Source organism: Dromiciops gliroides, chromosome 2 (genome assembly GCF_019393635.1).
Source record: "Dromiciops gliroides isolate mDroGli1 chromosome 2, mDroGli1.pri, whole genome shotgun sequence".
Taxonomy (NCBI): Eukaryota; Metazoa; Chordata; class Mammalia; order Microbiotheria; family Microbiotheriidae; genus Dromiciops; species Dromiciops gliroides.
In genome coordinates this window covers 14,028,400-14,050,331 of record NC_057862.1, presented here as the reverse complement: position 1 = coordinate 14,050,331, position 21,932 = coordinate 14,028,400, and the positions used below count along the sequence as shown (strand labels likewise).

Genomic DNA, 21,932 nt, shown 5'->3' with positions numbered 1-21,932 from the left:
ACTATAGATGGATATAAATCGCATGTGTAACAGATGCATGTGTGCCTGTGTATACTTCTATGTTTGTGTTACACATGTCTGCACACATAAAAACCCAAGTCACCTCTATATTGTGCTTTAAAGCTTGTACATCACACTGGATTATTTGATCTTCAGGATTCTGTGAGCTCGGTGCTCAGAGGGAAAGCCGATCGGGTATGATGAGTATGTATATTCCTCTTTCTGTAGTCTTTATTCCTTTCAAGGTTCTATTCTTGACCCGAAATTTTCTCCACCGTGCCACAGCAGCCTTCTAATGACTGAAGTTCACTCCATCCTGGGTCTTCCAGCACCAGAAGCACTCTCTGCCCCTCAAGACCCTTCCTCTAATTGGTTTGTCTCTACCAGAACCTTCATTTCAAGGAAAGCACCTAAGACATCCATGTTTCCATTCCCTCAGGCTTCTACTCTGGACTCTGGACTTTTCTGCACCATGGCCCCATAAGGACACTTTCACCTTCTCATTCCTGCCCTCATTTTCAGCCTACTTTTATGTGTCTCCCCCCCCCCATTAGATTGTAAGCTCCTTGGGGGCAGGCACTATCTTTCTGTTTATATTATCAGCACTTAGTGCCATGCCTGGCATATAGTAATTGCTTAATGAATGCTTGCTAACTGGATTTGACTTGACCAGACTCTGGACAGACTACATAGGAATTATTATGCTCAGTTCTACACACCAAATTTTAGGAGAGACATTCATAAGCTAGAGTATCCACTGGAGGCCAACTTGGGTAGTGAAAGGCCTTGGGTGCATGACACAGGTGAAGTAGTTGAAGGAACTAGGACTGTTTACCTTATAGTCATCTTTAAGCATTTTTAAGGTTGTTGCCACATTCGAGCCCAGTAGCCATGGGTAGGGGTCACAGAGAAAAAAATTTGCTCTCAAGAAAAAGTGCCAAATAATAAGGGCTAAACCAAAGGGGTGGGGGGCTCCACTGATCCCCTCTCCCTCCTTGGAGGTCTGCAAGCAAAAGCTGGGGGAGTCGTTGTTGCTTGTCCTTTGTTCTTCAAGGGGACCATGATGTCAGGGTATACTTGAAAGGGATGTGATCGTGGGGGTTCCTTTGGTTAGGGCTGAACTAGATGAGCACTGAATTTCCTCCCAACTCTCCTTTGCCATGATTCTGTGTCTTACTACACACTTGTGTATATACCTCATATATCACAATTTAAAATAGTCACTTTCCAACCTAGCCGCATAGAATAATGCAGAGTGTGCTGGAGTGGAGAAGCCTGGAATCGAATTCAGCCTCAGTAACTTACTGGCTTTATGACCCTGGGCAGGCCCTTTACCCTTGTTCAACTCCTATGTCCTTATCTCTTCTGTGAAAGCAGAAAGACTCTAAAGGACTTATTTCATAGGATTGCTGGAAAGAGGGCTTTTCAATCTTTAAAATGCTACTGAAATGAGAACAATTATGTCTCTCCAGCTCCAGTTTCCTTTTCTGCAAAATGAAGGAATTGTACTAAAAACATCTCAAATTTCCTCTTCAGCTTCAAAAAATTATCTTGCTCTGAAAATTGTATATACACAGTTAATCCATGGGCATGTACACACACACACACACACACACACTCCCGAACATGCCCTAGAACTCTCAATCCAGTCTCCAGAAGATTTCTTTTTTCTGAGGGACATCCAGCAGTTTTCATCTTACAGCTGTTGCCTATCAACAAGAAAAACATCCTTTTTCAGTCCAGATATTTTCCCATAATAAAAGTCAAAAATAGGCAAAAATAAACCTTTTAATGCCCAAAGCAAAATATTCATAAGGCAGAGAACAGGGCAACCATAGTGCATAGATATAGAGACCTGGTGAGAACATGCTGCAAGATGGAGAGACCTTGGCAACCTTGGCAGAAGCCTGATATGGTCATTGCCCTGCAGGAAGAGAAATGGTCCATTTTCTTCAAAGTAACATTTCATTTCACCATTATAAACGATTCAACACTTAGCAAACTCCAGTTCACGTAGAAACTGGTTTTGACCAGTGCATAGAAGGCTCCATATGCCATAAATCGGGTTGTCTGTGTGCATATGTATATTTATGTGCATGATGTGTGTATGGCTGTGTGTGTAGTATGTGGTCATATGTGTGTGCATGCACACCAGACATGGGAATGATTTCTGATGTCCCCAAAACAAGAAAACATGGATGTTACATAAAATGGTGACAATTTTCTAATGAAAAACAAAAACAAGGTATTGCATATTATACGCTGAACTGAAATTAATAAAGATTCAAAAAATACTTCTATGAGAAATATTATTTCAAGAAACACTATAATAAATGGCACTTTAGGAAACAATGTTTCAATAAGCATTGTTATAAAAACATTGTTAAGAAGAACACTGTTTAGGGAAATTCCATGAGAAAGACTAGTTTATGAAATGTTACAAGAAACATTATGAGAAACATTGTTTCAAAAAACCATTGTTATAAGAAATAGCTGTATGAGAAACACTGTTACAAGAAATAATATAAGAAACATTGTTCATACTAATATTTCCATTCAATTCAGCAAAGATTCTCAGAGTGCCTCATGCACCCAAGGACCACTACTAGGAGTCAGCAATACACAGCCCCAGATTACCAGAGATGCTGCCCTCAAAGAGCTTACATTCTATCCCAGAGATGTGGCATTTGTGCAGCTAAATACAAAGTAATATGAGGAAGAAATGTATCTTCATTAATGTTTGATGTTGTGAATAATTGTACGTGTGTTTATGAAGTAGATGGTTGGAAATTTCAGACAAAGCATTACAACTCATCTGCTATTTCACTGGGTCTGAGAGTGGACACTCAACCTATTGAAATGTTTGTGGAGGAAAAGGAAAATATCTTCACTGAAAAATCGATGAGAATCACTCGGATAGTTTTGCCAGCAATTCATAAGTCATCACCTTTTCTACATTTCTTGAGATTTCTTTCTTAAAGGACAATATCCACTTCCAGTTCCCAAATAATGGGGTAGCAATTCCTTAAAATGAAGCCTCAGACTAGCATGATGCACTGTGCTCATCCTTGCATGGAGAAGACATTCTCAAAAGTTTATTCATTTACATTTTTTCTTATTTTTCTCTATCCACTGACACAATAAACTGCCCCATAGGTTTTAGCCAAATCTTGCTACTCCCTAAGGGCATAATGATAAACATGGGAACTTCCTGTCAAATCAACCCAATTCTGATCTTTCTCTGCCTTGGTAGGTTACGGACTGTGTCCTAAATCAGTAACAAGTTCAGCAAGTCTAAAAATGAGGAGAGAACCATACTCGTGTGTTTTTGTCGTGAGTTAACAGGACACCTGCACAATCAACCAAGCAGGACCAATCCACCTGAGGGTCTATCGGGCTCAATAACTCCAGAGGGGGGCACATTCAGGGTTCTCATTTTTCTTTTCTCCTGCCATACCAATCCTTTCTTTCTCTTTTCCCTCCCTCTCAGTCTACAGTTAAAAGTCCTGTCAAAACCATAATTTATTGACAGATCTGAGCCGTGAAAATGATGTAGAGTCTATCCAAAATGGGAGATTTCTTTCTGTACATTATCTCATTATCCTTTGGCCTAGATCTGGTGAAAGCTTAATGTCATTGTAATCTGGTTGTTCCAGAAAATAGCAAAGGGTTTCATTTTAACCAAGGTGTATTTGTCATTGCTGACATTCAATACAATTAACCAAATTAAACTGATTGCCTGACACGATAATTATTATAGTTACAAGGAAGTCTGGAAGTTACACATTTAAAGAGCAACCTGGGTCTGGTGGTTAGGGAATGACCCAGAGCATTAGGGAGTGATATAATATCACATGAGCTCCTCTTGATACAATGAGGTGCGTAATTTAGATTGGTTACTTATGCTTCTATCTCTAAGTGGGGAAAGGGCTAATGCCAGCTATGGTTCAAACAAAGAAGAATCAAGTTTGCTCTGCTTGGTCCCAAAGGGTAGACCCGATGGCAATGGGTGGAGATTGCTAATTGACAAATTGAGGGTTGATGAAGGAAAAATATCCTTAGCCTTAGAGCTATCTATCCCCAAGTGGAATAAGGAGCCCTAAGGGGTAGTGGACTCTCCCTCACTTGAGATTTTTAAAGTAAAATCTGACTAGCTACTTGTAGGAGATGCTACTTGTAGGAGATGCCTTTTCAGATACAGGTTAGACTAGATGATCTCTGGGGTCTCTTCCCAATATGAAATTCTGAAATTCTGACATTCCTGCAATGCTTTAGTTCATTGATTTCCCTGCCTCCTCCTATCTGTCTTCTGTACTCTATCTCTCACACAGCTACCAATATAACCTTGCTAAGGCTCATCTGTGACCATGTAACTCCCCTGCTCATACAGCATCAATGGCTTTCTATTGCTTCTAGGATTAAATACAAATATCAGTCTGGTATTTTGGGTGCCCCATAATCAGAGTCCAACTACCCTCTTAGCTTGATTTTATACTACGTAGTCTCTGTTCCAAACAAAATTGACAACTAGTCTTTTCCCCTCAAAACTTGGCCCTAGGAGGCAGATCTAAACACCTTAGAGAGCAGTTGCAAAGAGGCAGCATTAGGTTTGATACAAGAAAAATCACCTAATTATTCATTAGAGACTTCCCAAACTCATTCAAGAAGCAAGTATTAATAGGTCACAGGCACCAGCCTCAAAATCGGACATACAAAGGAAACTGAAAATACATCCCTGCCCACAAGGGTCTCATGGTCTACTGGAGGAGACAACATACAAAGACCTGTGTACAAGATACAAGATGTATACCAAGTGAAGGGGGTAGGGGGTGAGAAAGGGGAGGATCTCTCGGGAAAGGCACCAGCAGTTGAAGAGTACTAGACTGCCCCAAGAGGAAAAGGGCCTCCCTCCCTCCCCAGAGATTTCCAACCAGAGACTGGATAGTCACTTCTTGCATCTGATGCTTAAAGGATCCTCATGCAGCTGGGGCAGGATCGAATGACCCTCCTGCTCAGGTCTACAGGACTGTTCCATAAAAAGGGATGAAGCTTGCCTCCGGCAATGTTTTTCATAACATTCTTGCTAATTCAGAGGCAAATCTGAGACATGAAACTGGATTCATAATGAAATTGTTTGCTTTCTGGTGAAAAGCTTCCTTGTGTAATTAATGCCCCACTTCCTCCAGGCATTCTTATTACAACTACTTTGCTTTATCCTCTCTTTGCATGCGGAACATAATTTCCCATTTTAAGGAAGGAGAGAACAAAAATCTCATCATTGACACATATTACAAGAAGCTTATTGCAACCATGCTATTTGAAAAGGAATCTTCCCATTCTAGGTGAGATTTCCCCCCCTCTATAGATTACACAGAATGTCAAGAATGGAAGGGCTTCAGAGGGGGGATTGAGTTCAGCCTTCTCATTTTACAGAGGAGGAATCCGACAGGGGAAGTGACTGGTCCTGGGCCACACAAGTAGCAGAGTCAGGATCTGAATCTGGGTCCTCTGATGCTAAATCCAGTACTCTTTCTACTATGCCCCCACCTTCCATGACCACCACTTCCCACAGACACCTATGTGCCCCTTGGCTTCTCATGGTACTTTGCCAAACGTCTCACCCGTACTCTTCGCATTCTCCCTTGCAGCACAGTAATCTGTGCACACATTTTCCTTGTAGCTCCTTGTAGAAATGTCTGTGGACTTCACCTACTGCCTGGGGCATAAAAGCAGCTGATAAATGCTTGTTGGGTTGGGTTGGGCTGGCTAAGGTGTTATTTGTTTGTTTAGATTTCCCACTGCTTTAGGCAGAATAGGAAGGATTATATATGTTTCTTGAATGGAATCAGTGATCCAACACCCTTCCCTCTCCTCACTAGAGAGTTTAGGGTCTACTGGGTCAAATGTGGGCTATAGTGATGGATGTGCTCCCCTAATTTTCACTTAACTGGTTTTCTCTTCTTAAAGGGAGAGTTCTACACAGTAGGTATATAGGGAAATAGTGATTTGCAAAACAAAAATCATTATTAAACATGGAAAATTATAAACAAATGCTAAAAATGGGTAGAAGAGAAGAATTGAATTGAATTTTGGGGTCCCAATGCCAATTTGAGGTCCCTGAAAACATTAGGTGTTGAGTGATGGAGTGTGGCTGAAAGAAATCTTCCATCTCGAGCGGGTTCCCTGTTGTATACTGGACTTGGAATGAAGAACCATGTTTGAATTGTGCTTCAGACAATTAAGAACAGTATGACTGCTGACAACCCACTTCACCTTAATGTTCCTCAGTTTCTTCGTCAGCAAGGCGAGGGAATTGGGTTTGGTGGTGAATTCTATGGTCCTTTGCTAGTTTTGAATCTCTGATCCTTGACAAAGAAAATGATTCAATTACAAAGTCTGAATAGGCCCCCATTAAAACAAAAATCCCTTGAGGAAAGGCATGGGAATTTTTACTGAGGACAGAGGAAAGGGCAAATAACCTAGCACTACTATGTCCATGGTATGGCAGGATTCCATGCTAGAAATTGAGGGTAGGGCAAGAATAAGGTAACTGGCTCAGATCATAAAATTAGGAACTATTCCCCTCCCCATCCCTACCCCCCCCCCCGCCCTCCGCCCTCCGCTGAGCCCACCCCAGGATCACCTCTGACAGCAGCTGCTTCTGGTAGGTATAGCAGCTCTACCCTCCCATCCTCAACAAGCCCTGTACATTTGCACTTAATCCAAGCCATCTGGAAAGGGGCTGGGAAGTCCATGCACTCCCCCTCCTTTCTTGGAGACAGACTTAAAAGTGCGCCCCCGCCCTGAGCTCAGGCTGTTTGCCTTAAAAGGGCAAAATATCTGTAGAAAAAAAAAAAAGGAAAAAAAAACCCTTCAGCTGGCTGCAGAGACACAGCATACCAGAGGCAGGGAAGCTCCAAGCCCAGCCTGCTTTTCTAAGGAGAGTTAGCTCGGCACATGCCCACCTAGAAACAGCTGGCTCCGAGGAGTCATATCTCACCTGTGGCACAGAGATCTCTGGGCAAGAAATGAAAACAAAGGAAATGGAAACAAAACAGCAATTGCTTCAGATCCTCTGATCAGAGGGGCAAGAGCTGTGATCCCTCCAAGAGACCCTGGAGGACAATCATCCATCCCCCTCATTTTCAAAATGAAGAAAATGGGACCTAGAAAAGGAAAGTGACCAACCCCATGTCACAGAGCTTTGAACCTGAGCAAGCCAGGGAACGAAGCCAATAAGAAATAACAGCACACATCCCCACGGCATTTTGAGCTTAGCAAAGGGCTTTGCGTGTTATCTCATCTCAGCCACATATCAAAATGAAAAGGCACCAACCACTGAGCCACTTTCCTGAAGCTGCTGTCTATGTCATTAGGTAACAGACAAGCCCTGGGCCCAAGACAAAGCTGACAGCTTCAGATACTAAAAGGGCCATTAGGCGGTGCACTGGATAGAGTGTCAGGCCTGGCTTCAGGAAGATTTCTTGAGTTCAAATCTGGCCTCGGACACTTACTAGCTGTGTGACTCTGGGCAAGTCACTTCACCCTATTTATCTCAGTTTCCTCATCTGTAAAATAAGCAGGAGAAGGAATGGGAGACCACTGCAGTATCTTTATTGAGAAAATCCCAAATGGGGTCATGGAGAGTCAGCCATGACTACACAACCACAAAATGTAACAATCTAGTTTCCTGGAAATCTGATGGATTTGGATTTGGATTTGGCTGGTACTCTCTCCCATCCATAGAGGAGCCTTCTCTTCAAGGCTCTGCTCAGGCACAACATCCATGAAGTCTTCCCAGATCCTTCCTGTGAAGAGACATTCTCTTCCCCCTCCAACTGTCCTAAAGCTCTTGAATTGGGTTCTCTGCACCCAGAACTCCCTTCCTTGTACTATGAATGCCTGGGGACCTGTCATACACATTCCTATTCCTCTTTCCTTCCAGTAGAATATAAGTTCCCTGAGAGTCTCAATAACTAGCACAGTCCCCAGCATGCAATACTCATTTAATAAAGGCTTGTTGATTGAGAAATGTTTTGAATTGAACTGAATATTAAGTCAATATGCATTTTCGGCACCTACTATGTGCCAAGCATTGTACTAGGTGTTAATAATAAAAATGGGGCAGCTAGGTGGCACAGTGGATAAAGCACTGGCCCTGGATTCAGAAGTACCTGAGTTCAAATCCAGCCTTAGACACTTGACACTTACTAGCTGTGTGACCCTGGGCAAGTCACTTAACCCTCATTGCCCCACCAAAACAAACCAAAAAAAAAAAAAGAATAAAAAGGAAGGGAGGAAAGAAAGAAGGAAGTTAGGAAGGAGGGAAGGAGGGAAGGAAGGAGGGAGGGAGGGAAGGAAGGAAGGAAGGAAGGAAGGAAGGAAGGAAGGAAGGAAGGAAGGAAGGAAGGAAGGAAGGAAGGAAGGAAGGAAGGAAGGAAGGAAGGAAGGAAGGAAGGAAGGAAGGAAGGAAGGAAGGAAGGAAGGAAGGGTCCCTATCTTCAATAAGCATACCTTTTACTATGGGGCAAAGTTGTTGAATTCAGTAAGTGAGCCCTCAGTATATGTTAGCGTTAGCTAAACAGAATGAAGGGACTCCCCCGATCCCCAAAAGAGTTTATCTAAGGGCTCTGCTAAAAGAAGGAGAAAGGGGAAGAGAGGATCTTGCTAATTAAAACAAGTCCTCTCATTCTCTCTACTCCTTTACTCTTTTACATCCTATTCCAAACAAACCGTAGTTCTCAGGCTGCCAAGGTTTTATTTTATGCCCTGGGTCTCTCTTTCACCTGGCTCTGGTGGAAGGGTCTGCCCAAGCTGTTCTCCTTGGCTCCCAGCCTGTCTGCTTTGTTCTATGTCCACCAAACTCTGCACTAGGGACAGAATACAGGTGAATCAGCTGTAGATTCTGAATCAGTCTTTTTTCATTGGGAGAAGGGACTGAGGAAGGTCTTCTTAACTGGCCTGGAGGAGGGGGAGCAGGAGGGGGGAGGAGGAGGAGGAGTTCCTGAATTGTTTTCATGACCACAGCTCTCAGGAAGGATCCAGTTGCCCCATCTGTATGCCCTGTGATAATACCAACTGCTCCCTTCCCTCCATGTCCCACCTCCAAGTGTCTTAAAGAAATACTTCCATTCACTGAGAAATCTTAACTCCTAATCTCATTTGGTCTCTTCTCATCTCTGTCTCTTAGAAACCCTCAAGGCTCTGTTCAAGGACCACCTGTTCCTCAATGGAGCCTCTCCTGAGCCCCCTCCCCAAAGGATTGTTTATGTCTTCCCCAACACAACGGAGACTCTTTGTGAGAAGAGACTGTTCCATTGCTCCTTGTATCCCCAGTGCCTAACACATAGAAAGAGGGATTGTCCCTGCAATTTCATTAGCACAGGAAAGTCTCAGAGGAGAAAACTCCTTTTAACCTTCTCTTTCTCTGTCATTTAAAGTCTGAGGACTGCCTGGGGCACTGAGAGGTCAAATGATTTACCTTGGATCACCCAGCCAGGTTGTGTCATTGCCAGCACTCGCCCCTTACCTTCCTGGCTTAGAGGCAAGCTCTCTGTCTCAGTGTTCTTAAATGCACACTAAGCAATCCTCACAACCCACAATGAGAGTCCTACTGCAGGTATTGATTTCATTCCCATTTTACAGATGAGGATGGAGAGTCCAAAAGATGAGCCCAAGCCTGAAACACAATCACTCCACTCACCGATGTGGGTGCCTCACTTTAAATTCACTGCCCTACTAACCCAGTGGCCAGTGCCCTCCACTTCCAACACAAATCATACAGACCTCTCCTCTGTACACTGATGCAGTATGCTGCATCATCTTTATCACATCTCATGCACTCATGTTCTTCCCCTTCATTTATTGGCCCCCAAAGCCTGACCACAAACAAAACAAAGTGCATGACAAAAATTCTCACCTACCAAGGAGGGAGACCTAGGTTTGTGAAGGAGTATGGCATAGTGGACTTACAGTCAGAAAGATCTGAGTTCAAATCCTGCCTCAAACATTTACTAACTGTGTAACTGTGGGCAAGTGAAGGATGGGAAATTTCCTTCAGCCATACTTCATTCATCATTTAAATAACATATGATATTTGCAGGGACCTCAACTTGGCTTTAGGACACAAAATTTTAACTCAATTCTTCCCTTCTACCTACTCTTAGTATTCATTTATAATTTTCTACATTTAATAATGATTTTTGTTTTGTAAATCACAATTTTCCTATATACCTACCCTGTGTCTAAGCTTACTCATCTGAAAATGATGGGGTTTGACTCAATGGCATCCAAAGTTCCTTCATCTCTAAATCCATCATCCTTAGGTCTTATAAAAATAAAACAAAAACAAACCCTCTTAGGGGCAGCTAGGTGGTACAGTGGATAGAGCACCGGTTCTGGATTCAGAAGGACCTGAGTTCAAATCCAGCCTCAGATACTTCACACTTATTAGCTGTGTGACCCTGGGCAAGTCACAACCCTCATTGCCCCACAAAAACACTTAAAAAATAAAATAAAAACAAACCCTCTTCTTTTTAGAAAAGAGCATGGGATTGTGAGGAGAGTCATGTTCTGAGTCCCAGGCCTGCCTGGACATGTGACACTTCTGGAGCCTCAGTTTCCTCATATGTAAATAAGGATGATCACACTTGACTTCCTGCCTCACTCAGTTACTGAGGGGAAATCACTTTCTGTCAGTAAAGAGATAACAGGAATTATCATGACTTGGAAATGGAGTCTGATCCAATACAATTGCATTGCATAGTAGAACAGGAACTAGCGCTAGAATTAGGAGGACCAGAGTTCAAATCCAGCTTCATACACTTACTGGCTAGATAACCCTGAGCACGTCACTTAACCTATCTGTGCCTCCATTTTTTCCATCTTTAAAATGAAGGGATCAGATTCAGTGGCTTCTAAGGTTTCTTCCAAACCCACAACATCTATGATTCCAAGAACCAGTCAGAGATCTCTGAGCAAGTCTCTTTCCCTCTCTTGGCCTCATTCCCTTCATCTGTCCAATGACAAAGCTCTAGGGTCCCTTCCAGCATTTTCTATCAGGAGACTGAGATACAATTTTGGTGTCTAAGACTCTATTGATTGTCTTGGTACAGTCACTCTGCTAAGTTCCTCTCATGTAGTCTTGGGGCAGGGGAATTTCAGAACTTAAGAATTAGGAGGACCCACAGAAGACATCTACTCCATTTAATAAATAAAAGGAACAAACAAGTAGCCAGCCCCCAAGGAAGGGGAACCCACCATCTCTCAGACAGTCCATCCCATTTTTGGACAGCTCCCATGGTGAGGTAGTTTTTTCTGACTTCCTACCTAAATTCGCCCATTACAACTTTCACTCCGGGCTCCTGGTTCTGCCCTCTGGTGCCAAAAAGAACAAGTCCATATTTCTCTCCACATAATGTCTCTTTGTATACTTAAGGACAACTATCCCCGACACACACATACACACCCCCACCCCTAGTCTTCTCTTCTCCAGTCTGAAGACGCACAGTTCGTTCAACTGGTCTTCAAATGAAAGATGCTCAAGGCACTTCACAATCCCGGCTGTCCTCTTCTTATCAGCTTAGCCCAACAGGAAAGAGCAAAAAGCACCTGTTTTCAAACTTTCGCCTTGCTCTTTATGAGTGTGGATAAATCTCTTCCCCCTTTGGGAGTCCGAGTTTCTTCATCTGTCCCACAAAAGGGATTGAGTTAAATGATCTAGCTCCAACATCCTGTGGTTCTAATATCCACTTCCTTCCTAGCCCATGCCTGCTCCCTCCTCCCCAACCCCCCTCTCCTGTCCACATGCTCACTTCTCCCACTCTCCAGCTCTGCCTTTTTATATTAATAACTAGGATTCTAAAATCTGCTTAAGGTGCCAGAAGCAGGAGGGACTTGCAAAGAGTACGGTCAGTCCCACCTTTGACTGAACATCTGTTTCATGTTGCTGGGGCCTGCATGCTGTTGTTTAGACCAAGTGACAGATCTGGAGGTGGGAGAAGAGGGATAACAATGAGGAGACATTTCTTTTCGTTTCTCATTTCATTTATCTTTAGAGAACCCAAACAAGCAGTATATTCTGAGGACATGGAATCATAGATTTCGAGTTGGAAGGAAATATGGAGTTTAAGTCCACCCCCATCTCATTTTACAGATGAGAAAACTGAGTCCCAGAAAGGTTTAGTTATTTACTCATAATCGTCCAGTTAATAAGTGTCCAGCATAGGATTTAAACCTATACCTTCCTTACTTCAATTCCAGATCTCCATCTACTATACCATCCTGCCTCTCAGAAAGCAGAATGAGAGATGTGCACCATGCTAGATGGTAAAAAGAGATGGTAAAACTGACAGCCTCCAGATGCTGTGGAATGACAAAACTGAGGAAGGGATAACAGCTGCCCTGACTTCCCCACCCCATAGAAGCCAGAATGCCACAGAAGTAACGGCACCATGGGCTGTTTCCCAATTACCTCTTTATTTCTCTTCCCAACTATCTCTCTCTCAAGGTTCAAGATGGAAGGTTTGGAATTGTTGGCACTCAATGGGACAGGCAGCAGCTGCCATAGCAGAGGTGGCAGAAGGAGCAGCATCCCATAGTATAGATGAGATGGTGGTTTCAAGGACACCGTGAAGACCCTCCATTGTGCCCATATACTTTCTAAACTTGTCAAAGAAAATAAAGGAAACCCAGACTGTCAGCCGTTGCCCTCATCCATCAAGGATCCAGATCCTGTTCTGTAATCATCTGAGAGGCAACAAGAAGCCTCAGAATAGGTCCAGCAGAAGAAAGAAACTGCCCGATGACATCCTTGAGACACTTACTGACTCCCTTCTATTTAAGAGTCTCTTGGTGTTTTTATCATAAGCCTCATTTAGAGAATGTGTCACCAGACTGAACTGCCACCAACACTCTCAAAGGACCTCAGCCCATAGGTGGCAGGCATTTCATTCTCCTCCCATTTCACTTCAATCATTCATTCATTCATTTATCCATCCATCCATCCACCTATCCATCCATGAATCCATCCACCCACCCATCCATCTATCCATTCATCCATGTATCTACCCATCCATCCATCCATGAACCCATCCATCCACCCATCCATCCATCCATCCATTCACTCATCCAACCATCCATCCATTCAGCAAGCAAGCAAGCAGTTATTAAGCACCTACCATGTAGCGGGCATTGTGTGCTGCATAGATTATAATGGACATACTTCAATTTCAAACAATACTAGAATAAAAGTAGAGTATGATTTAAATACCCCCTCTCACACTCCCCCTCTCCACCACTCTCCTTGCCTCCATTTCTTAGCATCTTGTCAACACTGTTTCGATTGTTTCCTAAAGACATCTTCCCCTCACATCAAAAGTCCTTTGCATTTATCTGTGACCATGTCATTCCCACCCCCAATCCCAGAATGGAAGCTCCTTGAAGACTGGCAACATTTTCTTTTCTATTTATATCCCTAGCCCTATGCCTGACTCACAGTAAGCTGTTAATAAATGTTTGTTGAATATTGAATGAGGGGATTTTTTTTCAGGAATTATCAGCTAATTTCTTTCTAATTCAAAGAGTACACACCTGTCTTTTAAGCCCTCACCTGATTGTTTAGGGGCAAGAAAATGCAGGTTGTGAATGTGCTCCATCAATTCCTATGTCCTTTCTGAAATCGGAGGGTTTTGCCAGCTATTTATGTGGGGAGTGAGCTCCAGTCTCAAATCCTTGCCTGGCCTTCCCCCAAAACAATCGGTGTGCCTTGATTTCCAGGACCCCCGTCGGACCAGAGTTTGGCTATCTACCCCTCATCATCTCTTTGGAGAAACCACTTCCTCCCTTCCTTTCCCCTGCTCCAAAGAAAAGGTGAGACATACAAGTTTTGACCATTGAAACTCAGCAGAGCCATCCAAGATAAGTGGCTGGAGCTGGAGTGAGAAAAAATACCAGCCAACCTAGCTCCCAAGAAGCAAGAATTGCAATGAACTTGGACAGGCAAGTTTGAGGACAGAACCTAAGGCAGGGTTGAAATGATGAAGCAGAACACCTGAGGAGCAACAAGGGACAGGCTATGAAAAGTGAATAGAAAATGAAAGTGAGCGTGGAACTGGTTTCTGGAGAGAGTAGGATTTGTGTTGCTGGGGTTGGTTTCCATTGGATACTCACCTGAATCCTCTGGGGGATAGCTTAAGAGCCACACTTTGGCCTAAAGCCTTGATCCTGACCTGGGAATACCTAAAGCTACCAAAGCTGAAAATGAACAGTGGAACATGTGTGACCAGAGGGAGCATAACAACCAATTATTCATATCAAAACTGAACTGTGAACTCATGCTCACTATTCATCACCCATGCTTTCCATAAATCATACATATCAAGGGAGCTTGGATCATCTTTCCCACTGCATGTGAGATCTGACCTTTCACCTGTGAAAAGTATGCTTTCCCAGTTAAAGGGATCTCCTTTTCTTTTTTACTGCAAGTATGGGAGAACACATGGCCCTGAATTTGTTCGAGATGGAAAGACACTGAATGATGATCGTATCAATAAAGTCTTTCAGGAACACCTGACGACTGACTGGTCTGAAATTGTCTCTGTTGAGTAGGGAAGCAGCCAAAAATACTGACTTTATTCCACAACTGAATTACTCTGTATCTATAGTCAAAAATTGTTCATGGGTCTTTGAACTAGCTTCACTTCCAATCTAGTCATCCAGAACACCTAGCAGTAAGAAGCATCTCAAACTTAGTGAACTACATAATTTCTTATTGCTTTGCCTCATTGTTATACACTGCCTAGAGTCCCAAAGCTATTCCTGAAAGACCATTTCATCAGTTATCCTTTGTACTGATCACTGGGCATCTAAAAATCATTGCAATTTCCCGCTTCCTAATACAAACCAAAGTTTCCTCTGCATAAGCAGCAAGTTTCACAGAAGTTCTGGCCTTATGCTGACCTCACTCTACAACCAGATCAGGGAAATCATGCCTATGGACTTCTTTTCCATTATGCAAACTTGAACCAGAAGAGAGATGGCCCTGCACCTCACTACAGAAAACAGGCGTGCATGTCAGGGCAGAGAATTAATTTAACAAAGTGAAAGAGGGTTCGGGTCACTCTGCTTTCCAAGCCCAAACTGTCAGGCAAGCTATCGGGTCACAGTGGACAAACACTTAGCTTAGCCATCCTCTCCTCACCCCCTCACAAAATAAGTGTTTCTCCTTAAACTTGGACACAAAGAGCAAATGAACTGAGGTTGGCTGACGAGCACCAAATATTGCACTCCTTAATTACATGAGCAACAAAGGCATTAGTGGCATCAGAGATACAGAAGGATATTCCAAGCTGCCAAGTTGGTAAAAACTAGGAAAGGTGGAAGCCCATTCCTTCCCCTGAAATTAACCTGTTGTATCATTTGTAGTGAAAGGATGTAGTATTATGTAACACACATCAGCTACCTAGTACTCCATGGTTAAGAATAGGATGAGTGGCAGCATCGTAGAATAGATAGAAAGACCTAGATCCAGCCTCTACCCTGTGCCTCATTAGATGAAACAGGCATACATGTCACGGCAGAGAACTGATGTAGCAGAGAAAGTTAAAAGAGTAGTTTAGGTCCCTCTGCTCTCCAAGCCAGAGCTGTCAGGCAAACTATCAGGTCAGAATAGGGAAACACTTAGCTTAGCCATCCTCTCCCTACTCATTTAATTGTGTGACCCTAGGCAAGACACTCAATCTCTCTCAGTGCCCCCAGTAACTCAACACTCTAAATTACAGGTGAATTGCAAATCTACACTGGTAGAAGGAGTTGACACACTGGAAATTCCTTATTTGGATGGAAATAGAGCCAAAGCAGAGCATGTCAATATTCTTCCTTTTTTTTTCTCCAGTCATGTCACATGTTAATTGAAGTACTATATCCTTGATCCCTTGTTTCTTTTTTTATATGTACCTTATAATTGTGAGGATTTGGTTTCCTGATACTTGAATCTGTCCCCCATTCTCATATTCATTCTCATTCTCTCTCTCTCTCTCTCTCTCTCTCTCTCTCTCTCTCTCTCTCTCTCTCTCTCTCTCTCTCTCTCCCCTCCCTCTCCATGTGTCTCTGTATCTCTGTGTGTCTCTGTCTCTCTGTATGTGTCTCTTTCCCTCCCTCCATGTTCTCTTATGCCACTGAGATCTGGGCTAGCCATATGCAAGGCTTAAAAAATGCCAGCACAAGATGGATCAAAGTAGGGAAAACAGTCACAAGAAGACCAATAACCAATCCATTTACAACTGTGATCAGATAAGACACACAGATGTACATTTCACGCTGGAAGTAATGCAATCGTTCTGGGCAAACAGCTATGCCATGAGCAGCCCCATGGACATTGCTCTGGGAGAACTTAGTTCTCTCTTGGATAGAAGGGAAAATTACAATCAGCAGCCTGTCTGTCTTTTTTTGAAGCAAATTCAATTAAATTCGGGAAATCTAAACCCTTAAAAATAAGAACTAGCTAGTAGCTAAATTTGCTTCTCAATTATGACAGAAACCATGGATTCAGATAGTTCCGACATGAATTACCCAACACCAGAAAGAAACGGGAGGCAAACGCCCAGGCACACGTAGTGAGCCTGAGTAGGTCTACTTCATCTTGGGCATTTCGGGTTTTCTGGCTGGACACTTCTGGCAGATTGGAGACTTGGATAACTGAGGGGGAAAGTTCACTCTATTTCTTCCTCTTTGCACACACACACGCGCGCGCGCGCACACACACACACACACACACACACACACACACACACACACACACACACGCACGCACGCCTGCCCATTGTAAAAGCTCTATTCCAAGGGGCTCCTCTCTGCCTTCTCCGAATGTGATTTCTCTGTCCCTCTGCTTGTGTTTATTTTGGTCTCCTTGGCCATTCTGCCCACTTGACCCTCACTCTGTTATGTTTCTGTCTCTCTTTGTGTAAGTCCCTGATGCTCTCGCTTTCTCTTCCCCTCTCCACACTGGCATTGCCAGATATTAAGGAAGAGGCAGATATGAAGGCAACCTGTGAGTGAGGGAGGGAAGGAGGGAGGGAGAGAAGGATCGAAGATGTGCAACAGACTGGGAGACCTCCGGGAGAAGTGTCGGTTGGCCCCTCTTTAGAGAGCTGTGAAGGAGAGAGAGAAGCAGCCGGACAGAGGGAGCTGAGAGAACCCCATCGGGAAGGCAGCCAGGCACGCAGGCAGCTCGCCCCTAGGCAAGGCAGACGAGCCCCCAGCGTCCACCCGGGCCGCTCCCGGTGGGGTAGCGCGCAGCTCAGCCCCGCGAACGCCCTCCCTCCCGGCCTCCCGGGGGGCAGCGCCCAACCCTCCCCATCCACCGCCGCTTACTGGGGGCTCTTGGGGTAGAAGGGCAGCGTCACGTGGCTGAGGTCCTGCAAGTCGAAGGCAGTGGGCTCGGCCGAGATCGCCTGGCGCTTGGTGCGGGGCTCGCCTCCGCCGCCGGCCGCGCCACCGCCGGGCTGCGCCGCCTGCTGCTGCGCCGCCTGCTGCTGTGCCTGCTGCGCCTGCTGCGCCTGCTGCGTGGCGGGCCGGATCACCGAGCGGTACTTGTCCAGCTCGTTCTGCAGCTTCTGGATGAGCTCGTCCTTCTGGTCAAGCTCCAACTCCAGCTCGTCTATGAGCGCGTCGCGCTGCCTCAGCTCCTCGATCTTCTCCTGGAGCGCATACTGCAGGTCGCGCAGCGTGCCCATGCTGGCTGGCCCCTGGGGCCGGCCCCGGGGACCCGCTCGCTCGGCGGCGCGGTGCCCCCCGCAACTTTGGGCAAAGTCCCCGCCGCCGCCGCCGCGGGTGCCCCTGCTCCCCCCGGTGCCCCCGCCCCCCGGCCCCGGCCCGGGCACGGGCAGCGGCACGGGCAGTGGCACGGGCACGGGCACGGGCAGCAGCGGCGGCGGCGGCGGCGGGCAGCGGGCGGCGAGTAGCCGCGCACTCCCGACGGGCGGCCCGAGCTGCCCCCTAGGCGGCCGCCGCCGAGCCTCTGCTGCTCCTGCGGCTGCCTCTACGGCTGCCCCGGCCCCAGCCCCGGCCCCGGCCCCCGCGCCCGCTGCCGCTCCCGCTCCCGCTCCCGCCGCCGCTGCTGCCTCCCTACTCCCGAGCTCAGCCCGGCGGGGCCACGGAGCATGCCCAGTCGGACGGCCGCCCAGCGCCCTGGAGACTTTCGCTGTGCGAATTCCGCTTCTCGGGGCGGGGGAGATGAGCCCCGGAGCCCTGGTGAGGGGGGCGGAGCCGAGCGGCCGCTTCTGCCCCACCGGAGACGGGGAAGGGCTGGGGAAGCGGGGGGCGAGGGCACCGGGGCGGCAGCGGGGGACTGGAATCGGTCGAGGTCCTGTGGCTGGCAGGCAGAGAGGGAGCCAGAGAGGGAGGCAACGGAGTGAGGAGTGAGCTCCAGCCAGCGGAGGAGGAGAGCAGATAAGTGCCTGCTTGGCCCCCGGGGAGGGAGTTTTAGGCGGAGCCAGGCAGACGGCATTGATGGGGTACGCGGCGTGGGTGGGGTGGCACACTAGAGGCTGAGAGAGGCGAGCCCCCGGAGGAGCTGCGCCCGTCCTGGGGAAATGGAAAGAGGCGGGCGGGCAACCTGGCGTCAAAGCTTGACTTTGACCAGCTCCAAAGCTGGAGACGCCGGAGGTGTAGAGGAATGTTAGCCGAGGTTGGGATTCGCCGAGGAAAGCGGCTCCCTGCCTCCTACAGGTATCCAGCCCCTGTGTGCCCCGGCTGTGCGCCCTGACACACACACACGCACACGCACACACACACACACACACACACCACCTGCCGCCCTGTGTTCCCATCTGCAGGTGAGTCACACCTAAAGAGAAACTTGCAAGAGACCTGAGGGAGCAAAGGCAGAGGGAATGCTGATTGATGGAGCGAAAATCCTTCGCCCCTACTCCTCCTCCCCCCTCCGCTTTTTATCCCTTTTCCAGAATTGTCTACGACTCACTCCCTGCCTGTCATGCTACCTACTTTCAGCTGCCTTCAAACTGAAATAGAATCCAGAGATGGAGATGCCTCCGGCAGCCTAGAAGGGGCGAATTTTGGGGCTTGGCGAGGCGGCTTTTTCTCCCTTCTGACTCCTGCCATCCTCACGGGCCTCCTTCCTGCCCATCAATGGGTCTCTTAAGATCCCTTTGCTCCCTCCAGTTGCTCTGTGTGCGATGAGGTAGGGGGAGAGCGATGCTGAGGCACCCAAAAAGTGTATGTTTAAAATAAGCCCTACCCTTCCCAGCATCACATCTCCAAAAAACAAGTTGTTGGCAGTATGATACAAATCTACTTGAGAGAGAGAGAGAGAGAGAGAGAGAGAGAGAGAGAGAGAGAGAGAGAGAGAGAGAGAGAGAGAGAGCGCTGGAGATGAGCCTTGGGGGAAAAGAGAGACTTAAAAGAAGAGAAGAGACCCTGCAGTAAACTAAATTCCACGGCCTTTTGTCCTGGCTCTACTTAAGCTCTGGGAGAATAATAAAAACTTCCCAATTTGGCTTTTTCCCTGGGGGTTCTGTTCTGAGATGCTGAATTTAGCATCATTTTTCTGGCAAACATTTGATCTCTACCCCACCTCCCACCCTTTATTCTGCCTGCTGGATGGTCGTTTCTGTACAGCCAGGAATCCACTGAGGGGCAGCACCCCATCAACCATCAGTCTTCCACAACTCACACAGCTTCAATGTTCACCAGACACCCACACCACTATACTTGGGATAGCCAATTTTATAGTCATAAATAGTGGATTTGGCCACTTTCTTGAGCCTTTCCCGTAAGGCTCTGAAAGAAAAACAATCCTCCCTAAACATAAAGCTTTTGAAGGTGGTTGGAAATCTGGCATCCTTCAGTGAGTGGTGTGGCTGATCGTGCCACATATCTGAAGTACAAGGGCAGCCTTCTTCAATATTGCTCTTTCTTTATTGGCTGAATCAGAGCTCTCTTTCCAGAACACCAGCTGTCAAATGGGGACTGTCCAATGCAGGTGGTACCCTCCTCCCTGCCCCTCCCCCCCCCCAAAGAGGAGAAGAAATGCTGGACAGCAAATTACATGGGAGAATAGAGTTCCAATCTGCTCTGGCTACTGCCAGTGTGACTTAGGATGAGTTCTTCACATCTCTAAGATCAGGAAGATGAAGGGGCTGGACCAAAGGCTTTCTACACATGGAGAATTGAGGAGAGAACAAGTTTTTGGAATAATACAAAACATCTACCTTCCCAAAGACCTTTCACCAAGTATTTAAATTATATACAGGGTGTCCTAAATTGCACTAAGACTTTTGGGACACTTTTTAGAGCTGAAAGAAACCATACAGGCACTACTTCACCACTCCCCACTTTACAAAGGAGGAAACAGGTTCAGAGAGATGAAGTGACTTCCACAAAATCACATAGTAAATGGCAGAGCCAGAATTCAAACCTAGGTCCTTTCAATTTAGACAGAAGTCTTGTTCTTGGGTTATCCAATTTCCCTCAATTCTACACACACACACACACACACACACACACACACACACACACACACACACACACACATTGTGTAGAGTCAACAACAGGGTGCATTTACATCACAGTTTAGCATAGGGAAAAATAAGTCTGAAAATTATCCTCATGGAAGCCAGTGTTTGTCCAATGAATGGATGACAAGAGGCTGCATATGCATGTAGGGAAGGTTAGATGTGGGAACTTCCTCCCCCAAGGCTGGTCACTTATGGCTCACTAAAAACATGCTTGGGGTTTGTCTGATGCTCATGTGTTGAACAACTTGTTCAGAGTTTGGACTTAAAGAAGAAATCACAGAAGAAAATGTGATATCACTTCACTGCATTTAGAAGAGTACCAAAGATGGAGACCTTGTCCATTGTCTTGAGCTGGAGGGGGTGGGAAAAATCTGCTCCTTAAAACACTGATGAAACATACTATCCACCTCCAAAGAAAGAACTGATATTGATGGAACAGACTGAAACATGCTATTTCTCACTTTCTTTCATTTTTTTTCTTTTAAGCAAGTTTTCTAGTATAATATTGTAATGTTTTACATAAGCACACATGTATAGCCCTTATATGATTGTTTGCCACCTCATGGAAGGAGGAAGACAGGGAGGGAAAGAAGGATAAAAATTGGAACCCCAAACTATAAATAAAAATGTTTGTTATTATTTTTTTAAAAACCATTGTATTTTTATCTCCTCTTTTATACTATCCAGAATTCTGTGGTTTGACTCAGTTTCCTTTGGAATCATTTTAAGTGAATAGTTCTCTGTGTGTGTGTGACCATGTCCCAGTTTGAGCTTTCTGAAAGGACTTTGTTGGTCTCAAACAATAATTTCATCCATGTGCTTCCTCCCCCCACTTCAGTGTTGAAACCCCTTGTAATGTGGCAGATCTATTAATTCAGAGTTTTAGGGTCTTTTTTGGGGGGGAGCACTGAGCAGGTCAGAGACTTTTCCAGATTGAGGTATCCAGAATGCATCAGAGGCAGGTCTTCAGCCCAGGTAGTCCTTATTCTGAAAAGATATCTCTACCCATAACACTACTCTGCCTATTCCATGTTGAGCTTCCATGGTTATTTTTTGCAAAGACCAGCAAATATTTTTACACACAAGCAAATTCTCTGGGAAACCATTGCTATCTGTCACAGTTAATGCCTTTCATTTTTCTCTATGAAATTTCTTTTCTTTTCTTTTCTTTTTTTTTTGATGAGGCAATTGGGGTTAAGTGACTTGCCAAGGGTCACACAGCTAATAAGTCTTAAGTGTCTGAGGCCGGATTTGAACTCAGGTACTCCTGACTCCAGCTCTGGTGATCCATCCACTGTGCCACCTAGCTGCCCCTCTCTATGCAATTTCCAGGGAATCGGTGGAATTAACATTCATACAACCATCCACTTTCCCCCCAAACCAGTACAAGTCTCTGTA

General features: G+C 45.6%; 1 protein-coding gene across 3 annotated transcripts in view; it reads right to left on the bottom strand.

The window, feature by feature from the left end:
* Window positions 1-21,932, bottom strand: part of PRKG1 (protein kinase cGMP-dependent 1) — a 1,388,722-nt gene that overhangs the window by 1,257,773 nt on the left and 109,017 nt on the right. Inside the window, exon 1 of one of the 3 annotated variants that reach the window (XM_043987060.1) lies at window positions 17,371-17,776. The exons of 1 other annotated variant lie outside the window; for it this stretch is intronic. In XM_043987060.1, the coding sequence (XP_043842995.1) occupies window positions 17,371-17,732 (362 nt within the window). In that variant the 5' untranslated portion in view covers window positions 17,733-17,776. Of the gene's footprint in view, window positions 1-17,370; window positions 17,777-21,932 lie in introns of those variants that run through there. One more of the 3 variants, XM_043987056.1, reaches the window with a different exon arrangement.